Here is a 12316-nt window from a genome sequence, read left to right as displayed (position 1 = left end):
ATTCTTACTAAGAATTCTCATCAGGCTTTTCACATTTGAAAATTATTAGCGGTAAATTAACCACAACCACTTCCAGTTTCTGTCATCTGTACATCTGTTTCCCTCAGATGCCCGCCCGAAGTTTCTACTGTCAGTTTTAGGTCAGACTCTGTGACTTCAACAAAGAAGAATGGTCCCAAGAGTCTCCCAGTAAAGGCCCAGATACATGAAACAACTGTTGTTTCAAAGGACAGACGCTGGGGACAGGCATCTGATGACACCAATGCGTTGAGTCAGGGTTTACCGGAAAGTAGTCAAGAAGCAGATGGCTTCATACTGCTGCTAGCCCAAGATCAAGCTGAACAAGATTTAATTACATACGACTGAACGGACTGATAAGGGAAACTTTACTGTGGTTATTTCTTGTGAATAGTGTCTTGATGCTCTATTTACTGGATGTATAAGCAAGTCCTTTCTTTTTGTACTTCAACCATCTGTAACCCATACAACTTAGTAGATTCTTATGTTGACTGATTTTATTATTTTAAGTATTTTTGATGCTCTGGCATCCGGAACCTTGCTGACTGGAAAGAGACTGGCTGATTCTTAACGCTAGAAAACGTAGTAAACGACTTGCCCAGGAAACTGCATTTCATACACACTAACCAACCTAGAGTCCACACTCAAAACCACCTTCTTTATCTGGTTCACACACTCCAGGAGGCAATATTCCTCTGCCCTAGTCATCCCAGGGCCAGGAACCCAACAACTGGAGATAGCCCTATACCTCAGAGTCCACTGAAATTCTTCAAACTAGCCAATACTAAGCCAGTTTACCCTGCTTGCCTTCCCTGTGGAAGCTGTAATAAAGGCTCCCATTCCTGTTCCCCTCTCCCCTCTCTGTTGTCTCCAGGCCACCCTGGTGCTTCCCAGGGTGACCCTGCCAGCATGGTGTGCCCCCACTCCTCCTGAGAACTGGTGGCAGAGATCTCTTCAGATGGCAGTCATCTTCTGATCTGCCAGCCTCACCACACTGAATTACAATAAAACCTACATTTTAAAACCGTTCTGTTTATGCAAACTAAAATGAATATTTTAAAAATGGCATCTGAGTCTCACTGAGAAATTCATATGGCGTGAACTTCCTTTTCATGGAATTCAGTTATTTGCATATATTCAATAATAATCTCTTTTCCTTTTTACCAGAGCAGAACTGGAAAAATCTGATCTGCAACCTGGATGTCACATTAAGAAGGATGCTTATTGAATCAGGTAGAGCAAGCCATTTTAAAGGAACTAATGTGGCTTTACTTACGAGCCAATGCCTCCAAAGTCCTCTAGGGTAACTGGCCTGGTATGTAGCTTACAGTGCCCAACCCTTACAGGTAGTAATGACCATCACTCCCTGGCAGGCCAGGAGCCTAAGGTTACTTTGGGGACCCCAAGAGAAGAAGTCGTGCAGATGTATAGATACTGCAGCTAAAATATGGTGGAGTTACTTGAACTTGGTTCCCTTTCTCCTGGGATAGCAAATACTAGAGGCAGTAAATGTGCAATCTGAGATTTCTTACCAAAACTTCCAGAGAGAGAAGTTAATTTTGTGATTATTCAGTAGAATATGGCTCTAGATTTTGCAAAGCATACTTAAGAATACATATGGTAAATTAACACTCTTGCTACACCTATGTAAATAATCATACCAAACCTAGTGAGACTTGCCTTACTTTGTGATCAAGAATATCTGACTATCACAAGGGAGAAGGTAGGGGGCAGGAGGAGAATGCAAGGAAAAATTGTAACAGACTTTAACATTTAGTGGATGTCCCGGCTAGCTCATCCATCAGAATAACCTCTGCTTTTGTCTGTAACTAGGCTGTTTTGCAAGGTTATAGAGGTAGAAGTAAACCTGGAGAAACAGATGGCAATGCAGATAATGCCTCTGCACAGAAATGCAAATTGTGTCCAAGGGAAAGTAACTGATTATCACCCTATAGATATTGCAAGTTTTGCCCAATTTTGTGTTAAAATTTATTCTAGCATTTCTTGTCACACTACAAATATGTGATACTTTGCATCTCTTTTGTACTGGTTGTAATATTTTATTGACTCTCTAATTAATGATTAAAATAAAATCTATGACATGTCTTTATTTCATTTTCTGTGAGAGTCTTGATTATATCCTCTCTTAAAATGTAAATTTTCACCACTGAATAAAGATATGCTAACATTTTATATTAAAAATGATACCAATCATCTGTATACCCCTCTTAGCAGTTTTGAGTCATTCCGCACATTACACTGAATGCTTACTGAGTGCTGGAGATCCAAAGATAGACAAGGAGTGAATCACTGACCTCTCGGAACTTACATCCCCAGTGGAGGTCGCGTGCACTCAAACAACATTTATCTAGCATTGGTAACCCATATCACAAAGCTTTCAGGCAGAAAAGAAAAATACACTTAGAAAATTCTCTCAAAGTAATCTTTTTTTTTCCAATTTCTTGGGGGTGACACTGGTTAACAAAATTATACAGGTTTCAGGTGCACAGTTCCACACCACACTATCTGTATACTGTATTGTGGGTTTACCAACCCAAGTCAAGTCTCCTTCATCACCATTTATACCCCCATACCCTCCTCCACTTCCCCCACTCCCCTCCCCACAGCAATTCTCACACTGTTGTCCATGTCTGTGAGTTTTTTCTTTTTTTTCTCAAAGTAATATTTTCCAAATAAGTAATTACTGCTTATCAACCTAATATATCACCAAATGAGAAAAATTTCAGAGTGCAATCACAGGTTTTATATATAAATTAAGGTGTGAGCATCAGGAGGTCGGTAAATCACTAGACTCACAGTTGGAAGATCTGGGTACCTCTTGTTACAAATGCTGTGCTTTTATGGAAAGGACATTCTGCTCAAGTTATTCCAAATCTGATTAAACACATGTAATTCCTCTGATCTTTTGTTTTTTCATTGGTACAAATAACAATACTAATTCCATGGGATTGTAGTAAAACTTGGTACATGCCCAGGACACAGTAAATGTTCAAAAAAGTGTTTGCTGATTTATGAATAATATTATTTCTAGATGCTCAGTTCTTGGTCAGTACTCAACCAATGTTAATTATCTTTCCCCCCCAAAACAGGAAGAATGAAACATGTTTCAAATTTTTTCCTAAATACAGAAAACCTAAAATAATATTAATAAAGTCCTCTTCCTCATTAGGGGAAAACACCTCAGTGCGTAGACAGAGATGTCAGGACTGCACTGGAAACTGCCCCTGCAGTGCAGGGTTCCAATGCTGGATTGTAAGTGAGGCCCGCACAAGCACGTGGCTCTCCAGAAATCTTCCATGCATGGGCATCAGGTTGGGAATGACACATGCCATTAGTACCTTATTGCAGGTAATGACTGTGTAATTTCTGTGAGGCCAGACTACAGGATGACAAAAAATAGGGTACTTCGAAGAGAGATGGCTGGTCTTCAAAAGCCCGCAATGTCACAGGAGACTCTTAGTAGGGGATTCGAGGTCAAAGCTCCCCTGAAGTCAGTCAGACTCTGCAGGCAGTCCTTTGGGTACCTGTATGCTCCCTAACACCATACTCCTAGTCAAACAAGCACTGGGTATATTCAGTACTAGGCAAGCTATCAAGATTAGCATAACTTAAATGGTATTTCACACTCATCTCTTTCTGCCATTCAACTTAGTTTAAGGTCATCATAACACAGCTTCATGAATGCAGATGGCATTTTATCTCATTGCAAAATTAACTGACAAAATAAGAGATCATAATACCAAGGAAGAAATAAGATTAAAAAAATTCAGGGGACAAATAAGAAAACTACAAGGTTAAATAAACTACCAAGCAAAGTTGTTCTAACAGGAAAAGCAACTGGTGCCCATTTGCTAACAGGACTGGACTTAAAGTTATAATTGACTTGCTACACTTAGAGTCTCCCACGTTGTTTCAAATGTTAACAGCTAAGTGTTAACAAAAAAGTAAAGTTAACCTTAATTGAGCATCTATGTCCCAAAGACTATGTTTGGTGCATTATAGGTATAACCTCGGTGTGGAAATTATTAACCTCCCAGTAAGATTAAAGTGGATTCATTTGTGTAATCTCTTTTAAAAGCATCATAAATTATTTGAGGAGTTTTTAAGATTTAAAAAAAATCACGTCTTTTTGCTATATCTCTCTCCAACTAGAAAAAGTTAAAATATATACAATGTAAATGTATTACCTAAGTCAAGCTGGAAAGGTGCTCACTCATTCATTTAAATGCCTACTGGCCTTGAAGGAGCAGACACCACATACACACGACAATGGGGCACGTGCACACTTGAGTGTTTAGTCAGGGCTGGGAAACTGCAACCAAAGGAGAACGAACGGCTCCAGGTAAACATGAGCGTTTCCATTTGTCAAGAAGAATCTCTGAGTTTGGTACAGGAAATCCTTACGCTAGGGAAAAATACAGTAAGATCTCCTTCTCTACTCTCCCCCGTAAAGAGCTTTTCTAAATCAGTGTCGAAGTCCAGTATTTAAGAGTATAAATTTGAATGGGCACTGTATTAGGCCGTCCGGAGCACTCCACTACTCCCCAGTGAGAACACCCCTCTATTTCAGGCTGGCAAGTGCGCGCCACGACAAGTCATGTTGATCAGCTCCTGCAAAATAACACACTCAAAACATTCGCCAGAACAGTGCCCTTGCCTGAGAAGCGCCTAACTTGCAAAAGGCAGGAGGCATACACCCATTACCTGACTTTCTCCGTGGCTCTTCCCATTCTCTGCTTTGAAGATGGACTTGGGTTTCCTGGACTTGAAGTTGCCCATGCTGGGTCGCAGCACGCCGTCCACCAGCACAGTCTGCTCTACATGCTGGGGCTCCCGGGACGGCTCGGGCTCCTCTAGAAGCGCCTCGGCGTTGGGGTAATTTTCTTTGTTGTCTTCATCTCTAAAACAAGAAAGACCCAATTTAGACAGCACCACAAAAAGTAATGAATTGCTGCGGGAAAGAGGAACCGGACATACTCATTGCTGCTCTATTTATACGGACCTAGCAACAACATTTTCAGTGTCTGTCAAGCCAGCTTCACAGGAACCAGGATTTGAAAGATGTGGATTTCACTCCTTAGATTACTCTACAGTCCCTGCCAATCCTTGCTAATAAATTCATACTTTTTGTAGTAGTAAGGTTGTACATACAATCATATTTTTAAGTTTTCTACTTTAAGAGGCTTCCATGTATATCATGTTTTTAATCATATTTTAATAATAATGTATCCAGGTTAGATCATGTCATCTCACCTTCATAGATTAAGACTCTAAAACACGGAGATTAAATAAAGTGCTGAATAGAAGGCCTGATTCACCCAGACCTGAGTGGTCAGGGAGGTCTCCTGGCTCTCATGCATGTGTCCTTGGTTCAGACACGGCCCTTTCTCCTCACTGACAAGTCTATAATCACCTCTCTACAACTTTCAGACACATTCCAAAGTTAAATGGGGTCTATTTTAATAGGATACATATTACCCCAATTAAAGCTAAGATAAGGGTCAAATTTTTCCCAACCAAGCCATCTGAACAACGCCCTCAATGCAAAGTCAATGATCCCATTCTCTGGGTTCTGTCAGTGAGGACTTGCTGGGGAAGATGGGATGGGCTAGTGCTGCATGCATACATTCAGTGCTGGGATGGCACTTTCCATTTGCACTCACCAATCAAATTCAATAGAACATCACCCTGCCATTTCAATTTCCTCATAAACAGTGACAAAATAACACTCTCACGGAAGTTACTTAGCTCTCTTAGATCTAGATGCATTTTGTTTTCTTATTTTGCTAAGAACCTAGCAAATACCACCAACAAAAACAAATGGGGCATTTCTTCATATGATCGGTGTCATCATCCTTAACCCACTCACTGGCAGTCCTTGGGCACTAGATAAGAGTGGCCACTTGTCCCAGCTGGTGTTTTACTCTCCTGCTCCCTCACCAGAATTCCTCGTGACTCAAGGACACATAATGCCAAGAGACAAGACCAACAAAGGAAGGGTTTCTATGTGCACTGTTCAAAATATCTTTTTGCATATAAAAGGCATTCAATTCACTAAACTGATATTGGGAGGATGTGCTCCAGTTGGTTTCTGGGAAAAGATCAAAGCAAACATCGGTACGGGAAGTCTGGAGCATGACCAGGATGCAGGTGGCAAGGGGTGGAAATAAAGCTATGAGAAAAGTTATACTTAAGCCTCAGGTTGAGACAGGATAGTGAGAAACTAGGAAAATTTCTTGGCAAGTGGAACAGAGAAACTGAGACAGATAGTTGAACACAATGGCCGAGCAATTTACAGCCAGATACAAAAAAGGTCACCCCCTCTAACAATAACTTCTAGGCCTCAGTTGTGTTTCAGCTCCAGGCCCAGAAAAGCAGCAAAACCAGATGGGGATGCCCAGAACCAATTGCAATGAATAAAGACCCCTGCCCTGTCACTGGCCAATCAGAGAAGACCATGACCCTGAAAGTGCACACCAGGAGACCTAATGAATATTCTACTGAAACCCTCCCCACCCCCCCACCCCCCCCACCCCCGCTGAGACCTCCCCTAAGATTCCCACCTGCAAGAGACAGCTAAAAACCTCAAGGCAAAGGAACCAGCTTGCCAGCTCCGGCTCTCCCTCTGGGAGCAGCCCATGCCATTCTTTTCCCTCCATCTCCCTTTCCCCACTTCTTCACAGGCACTTGTCTCTGAAACCCTAAGGCAATGGGCTGGCGTCTTGTGCCAGGCTAATCCTCTGAACATGTCCCCAAAGCCTGTTTTCTCTGACTTCCCAGTGATCTAAGGCAGCTCAGCCAAGGCTCTCCTGTTGCTACTTCTACACTAAGCCCTTCCTTGTTTCACTGTCCCCAGCTTAAACAAACATACCCTCATAGTCACCTGGACTCCTGTTGTGAAATCTTTCCTACATGACGTCAAGAACCCACTCACCACAGCTGGCTCTAGGCAGACCCACTCAGGGTCAGGCCCCTGTCCAGCAACAGGTCAAACTTAGTGTTATCTGGCAAAGGAGAACCAAACAAATGACGTAATTTTTCAATATTAGTACCTGAAGAAAAAAATCAGTGCCAGTGACAATGGCTAATATTTTCTCTTACATTTGTTTACAACTAAACATGAGTTGAGACTACACTAGTTATTTGAACGGCATTTTTCTCAGAGGGACAGCAGACTGCATGACCCTACTGTGTGCTGCTTTGGCATGCTGATCATTTCGAACTGCAGACAACCAAGGCCTGACAAGAGACTCAAGAAGAGCTTTCTACCTTCCCCTTAAAGAACTTACACCGAGGGCCTGTAGCAGGAGAGAGCTAACCCCAAAGATAACTTTTTATATCAGAGACTGATCTGCACGGCCTGGCAAATATCTGTTCACTACAGAACTGCTCTTCCCATCTTCCTGGGGACTGTCTTCCTCCCCTTGAGACCCCCGAACCCTGCCCTTCTCCTTAGCTCAGAAGAGAATATACGCCTCAATTACCTGACTGCCTGAGAGTCTCATATCTTTGAGGTTCCCATATGTACAAAGTTAAATTTGTTTTTCTCCTTTTAATCTGCCATATGTCAATTCAACTATTAGACCAGCCAAAACCACAGAAGAAAAGAAGGGAAAATGTTTCCCCCTGACATCTTGCTGAAAACAAATGCCATTCATTCTCACACTGTAGGTTCCTGGGTGCGAGACGAAGGAAGGACAGCTGCCTTTGCAGTAGCCTAAATGTTCCTCACTCAAGGAGGATTCTACAACACCTGAAAATTAGAAAAAAGTGACTTTTCAAATCTAAAATGACTTTTGATAGATTCATTCCTAAAATAATACCTGAACCTTTGTTTTTGCATTTTATTTTCAAGGTACCCAAAGTTTATTCATCTCATCTGCCTCCTTGATTTGAAAAGTAAAAAAGGTGGGTGAGGGGAGCAAAAAACATCTTTCTCTCATTACGTAAATATAAAACCTGAATACAAAAGTCATCTTTAGATATATATATTTCCAACCTATCAATGGTTTCTCAGAATCCATAAAACAGGAAAATACAGGTTATGTAAGTTATGCCTCTACTTAATGGGATCACTCATCACTGAGAATGATCATGATGTTCTGAAAAGCACAAGAGCCCAAAGGGTCCCCCTAATCAGTTATGGAGCCTGGGCCACACCCCTTCTTGACCCCCGTGTATGAGAAGGACTAACTTGCAGAGATAACAGTCCCGTGAAATGCCTACCATAGAAAGTTGATTCAAGGCCACAGTCCAATAAACGGGAGCTATTGTTACCCTCAGAGGACTTACGCAAGTAATTATTTGCAAAGAAAAAACTGAGGCCTCCTTTTAGCCTTCCCATACCTCCAGGATAAATTCCAAACTCCTTAGCAAGGTACACAAACCCTTTTAAATGGGTCTTTGTTTATCTCTGGAGCTTCATTTCCTACCACTCCTGGCCTCCTCACCCTCACCCAGCCCTACGGATTCCAGATATCCTAAACTGCTTGCTGTTCCTTTGACTTGAACAATTTTTCTATCTTCTGTTGGCTTTCTAGTAAGTTGTTCCCTCTTCTTGATAGCATCATCTTTTTCTTGGCCTTAAGTCCCAGAAAAAAAGTCACGTGCCATGCATGATTTTTTTTTCAAGAATCCATCCCAGAAACATCTCTGGGCTACTTCATTTTTAAAAGTGAATCCTCTGTTTACTTCTAGTAAAACAGTACTTAATGCACTGTAGCATCATCATCTATTATTTTTGCCTACCTCCTCCAGTGGACTAAATTGTGGGGGCGGGGATTGATTTGTCTTTCCCTGCTCCAAAGCCTGACAATGTATGTTATCCAACAAGTGGACTTCACAGTCAAACAAATTCCAAACTCTGCCTCATAGTGGCTCTGTTATCTCGGAGGTGCTGTAATCCTTCTGAGCCTCAGTTTCTCCATCCACAGTACGAGGAGGGAAATATCAGCCTCCTTTCCCTTGTTTAGATGACATAATAAAATGTATGTGAAAGTGCTAGAAATGAAGCGAATGTGAAGTAATGGTTAAGTGTGAAGGTTTTGCTACCTATCATGCCATGAACAACCGCCTTGACAACCAAGACCATACCCCTGACACTCAATGACTTCCTTGGTGACTAAATCTAGAACCTCTTCCTGAAGGTTTATAATGGGAATATTGAGATAGGCAAATCAATGTCTAATCCAATAGTCACTTATTGATCATTCCCCATATAAAAGGCACCGCCCTGAATACTATGGTTGGATGGCACGGAGGTGGGGACAGGATATTCAAAAGTGGACAAGATAAAATTTCCTTTAGGAGCCAATAATCTATTAGAAAAAGTGAGACACAAAAACAAATGATTACAATTCGAAAAGACACTGTAGACCCCAGACCCCGATGGTTTCTGTCCTTCATAATTAAGCATGAAGCGATGGTGGGTCATACCTGAGACTGGAGCAATCAGCCTGGTCGTCATGCACTGAGATGACAATGTCTTCCTCACTCCTGTGAGAAGAAGCAAAACCACGTCAGAAACAACTGCGCGCTGCAGCAGAAGCAGCTATAGTCCAGACCATAGATTAGCACAGTGTACTAAAGAACAGAATAATACTCGCCGCTCTCTCCCAAATCAGCTGATTCCCAACATGTCTACCAGGTAACGATATCAATGATGTCATTTCATGTGAGTTTAAAAGCTCAGAACCAGGGGCAAGCTCTTTTCCCCTCTACCTCTGTGTTTCACCTAAGCCAACAAGATCTTAGCAAGGACCTAAGTGTTCACAGTTCACAGCACTTGAGGGGACACCCGAGACCAAGATTTGTGGCTCAAAACAGACTCCACTACACACCTCTCAGCATCTCCTCCGTTCAAGCAGTCCCAAAACACGCCAGCTCCCATTAGGCTCACTCCATTATCCTCTGGATTTTTTTTTTGATCCCCTTTCTTTTTGACAAAACTTCTGTAATAACCTCATGAAAATACTGAGCAATCTAGAGTGCTCCACACAGTCCAAGGGAACCAGGAGTAGAAACATTCTGTCACTCTAGTGTAGGATGGAGTCACTGTGTGTCTGTTCTCAGCCACCCCCACCTCACGCCATCACTCTCCAGCCAAAACATGCCTTTTTCTTTTCTTTTCCTAAATATGTTTTATTGATTAGGCTATTACAGTTGTTCCAATTTTTCCCTTTGCCCCCCTCCACCCAGTACCCCCCATTCCCTCCAGCAATCCTCCCATTAGTTCATGTCCATGGTCATGCATATAAGTTCTTTGGCTTTTCCATTTCCTATACCGTTCATAACATCCCCGTCTATTCCGTACCTACCAATTTGTACTTCTTAATCCTTGCACCTTTTCCCCCATTTTCCTCCCTTCCCCTCCCAACTGATAACCCTCCAAATGATCTCCATATCTATGACTCTGTTTGTGTTCTACTTGTTCATTTAGTTTGTTTTTCACATTCAATTGTTGATAGTTGTGAATTTATTGCCACTTTAATGTTCATAGTTTTGCTCTTCTTTTTGTTAAATAAGTCCCTTTAACATTTCATATAATAATGGCTCAGTGATGATCTTCTTTAGCTTTACCTTGCCTGATAAACACTTTGCCTGCCCCTCAATTCTAAATGATAGCTTTGGTGGGTAGAGTAATTCAGGTTGTAGGTCCTTGCTTTCCATCACTTTGAATACCTCACGTCATTCCCTTCTAGGCTGCAAAGTTTCTTTTGAGAAATCAGGTGACAGGCTTGTGAAACTCCTTTGTAGGTAACTTTCTTCTTTACTTCTTTGCTGCTTTTAAGATTCTCTATCTTTAACCTTTGACATTTTAATTATGATGTGTCTTGGTGAGGTCCTCTTTGCGTCCATCTTGTTTGAAAGTCTCTGTACTTCCTGGACTTACATGTCTATTCCCTTCACCAAATTAGGTAATTTTTCTTTCATTGTTTTTTCAAATGAGTTTTCAATTTCTTGCTCTTTCTCTTCTCCTTACAGTACACCAATAATTTGAATGTTAGTGCATTTGAGGTTGTTTCAGAGGCTCCTTAGCTTATCCTGGTTTGTTGGGGTGGGGGGTAATTCTTTTTTCTTCTTGCTGTTCTGAATGAATGTTTTTTTTTCTTCTTTATGTTCCAAATCATTGATTTTATTCTTGGCTTCATCCACTTCACTCTTGGTTCCCTGTAAATCTTTTTTTTATTTCACTTAGTGTAAACTTCATTTCTGCCTCGGTCCTTTTCATGCTGTTGAAGTACCCAATGAGTTCCTTATAACCACTGTTTTGAACTCTGCATCTGATAGATTGCTTACCTCCATTTTGTTTAGTTCTTTCTCTGGAGATTTGTTCTGTTCTTTTAATTGGGCCGTATCTCTTTGTCTCCTCATTTTGGAACTCTCCCTATGTTTGTTTCTATGTATTGGGTAGAGCTGCTCTGATTCCCTGTCTTAGTAGGATGGCCTATTGTAGAAAAGAGCACCAGTAAGTTGGATGGGGTAGAGCCTTAGGTAATCACCAGAGTGGGTAACCTTTGTGAACCAGGTTGATGGAGTCTCCAATGTGGTGTTGTCATTCTGTGGCTCTGCGTGGGGGAGGGCTCAGAGAGGGGACAATGCAGCTGCCTGGCCTCTGGAGTTTTATCCAAGAGGAAGCTGTCCCCCAGCACTTGTCCTGATGCCAGACACTTCAGTTTCTGCCCATATACTATCAGTGCCCTTCTAGCTGCCTGGTCTGGTCTGGGGTTGGGATCCCTTGCTCCAAAGGTATCCCTCCCAGTTTTTATCTGCCACAGGTGAATGTAGGACTGCCCATTCCACTTCTCCATATCTCTGCCCCTCTGACCTGTCTGGATGAATGTGACTTCTTTAATTCCTTGGTTGTTGGACTTCCATACAGCTCAATTTTTTTGACAATGCTGGGTGATATTTGTTTTGTAGTTAAGTTGTAACTTTTGCTGTGGTTGTGTGAGGAGGTGACCTGTATTTACCTTTGTCTCCATCTTGCCCCAAAATGCCTTTTCATCTTCAACTCTTATTTATCCTTCACTGCCCAAGTCAGGGGTCACAAGCTCTGGAACCTTCCTGGCCAAGTTCATCCACATTCCTACTTCACATGTCTACTCTTCACTAAGAGGCTTTGGTAACCAACTCTGTCTTGCCTCACACTGCTGTGTAATTATTTTGCATCTCTGAGATCTTTTGAATTGGTTAATTCCATGAGAAGAAATAAGCATAGTTTCTTTTCCCAGCTGCTGCAGTGCTGACAGTGCTGCCCCAGAATAGACGCTCAATG

The 12316-nt window shown here is 41.8% G+C and overlaps 1 protein-coding gene across 3 annotated transcripts in view; it reads right to left on the bottom strand.

Moving 5' to 3' along the window:
• FAM13C (family with sequence similarity 13 member C) overlaps window positions 1-12316 on the bottom strand; it is a 126538-nt gene that overhangs the window by 108573 nt on the left and 5649 nt on the right. For all 3 annotated transcript variants that reach the window (XM_037062747.1, XM_037062740.1, XM_037062741.1), the window contains 2 exons: window positions 9475-9534; window positions 4744-4939 (listed from right to left, as the gene is read on the bottom strand). In XM_037062747.1, the coding sequence (XP_036918642.1) occupies window positions 4744-4818 (75 nt within the window). In that variant the 5' untranslated portion in view covers window positions 4819-4939; window positions 9475-9534. The remainder of the gene's footprint in view (window positions 1-4743; window positions 4940-9474; window positions 9535-12316) is intronic.

The sequence above is a fragment of the Sturnira hondurensis genome, unplaced genomic scaffold (assembly GCF_014824575.4).
Source record: "Sturnira hondurensis isolate 20B ecotype Veracruz unplaced genomic scaffold, ASM1482457v3 Scaffold0014302, whole genome shotgun sequence".
NCBI lineage: Eukaryota > Metazoa > Chordata > Mammalia > Chiroptera > Phyllostomidae > Sturnira > Sturnira hondurensis.
This window is presented reverse-complemented; position numbering and strand designations above follow the sequence as displayed.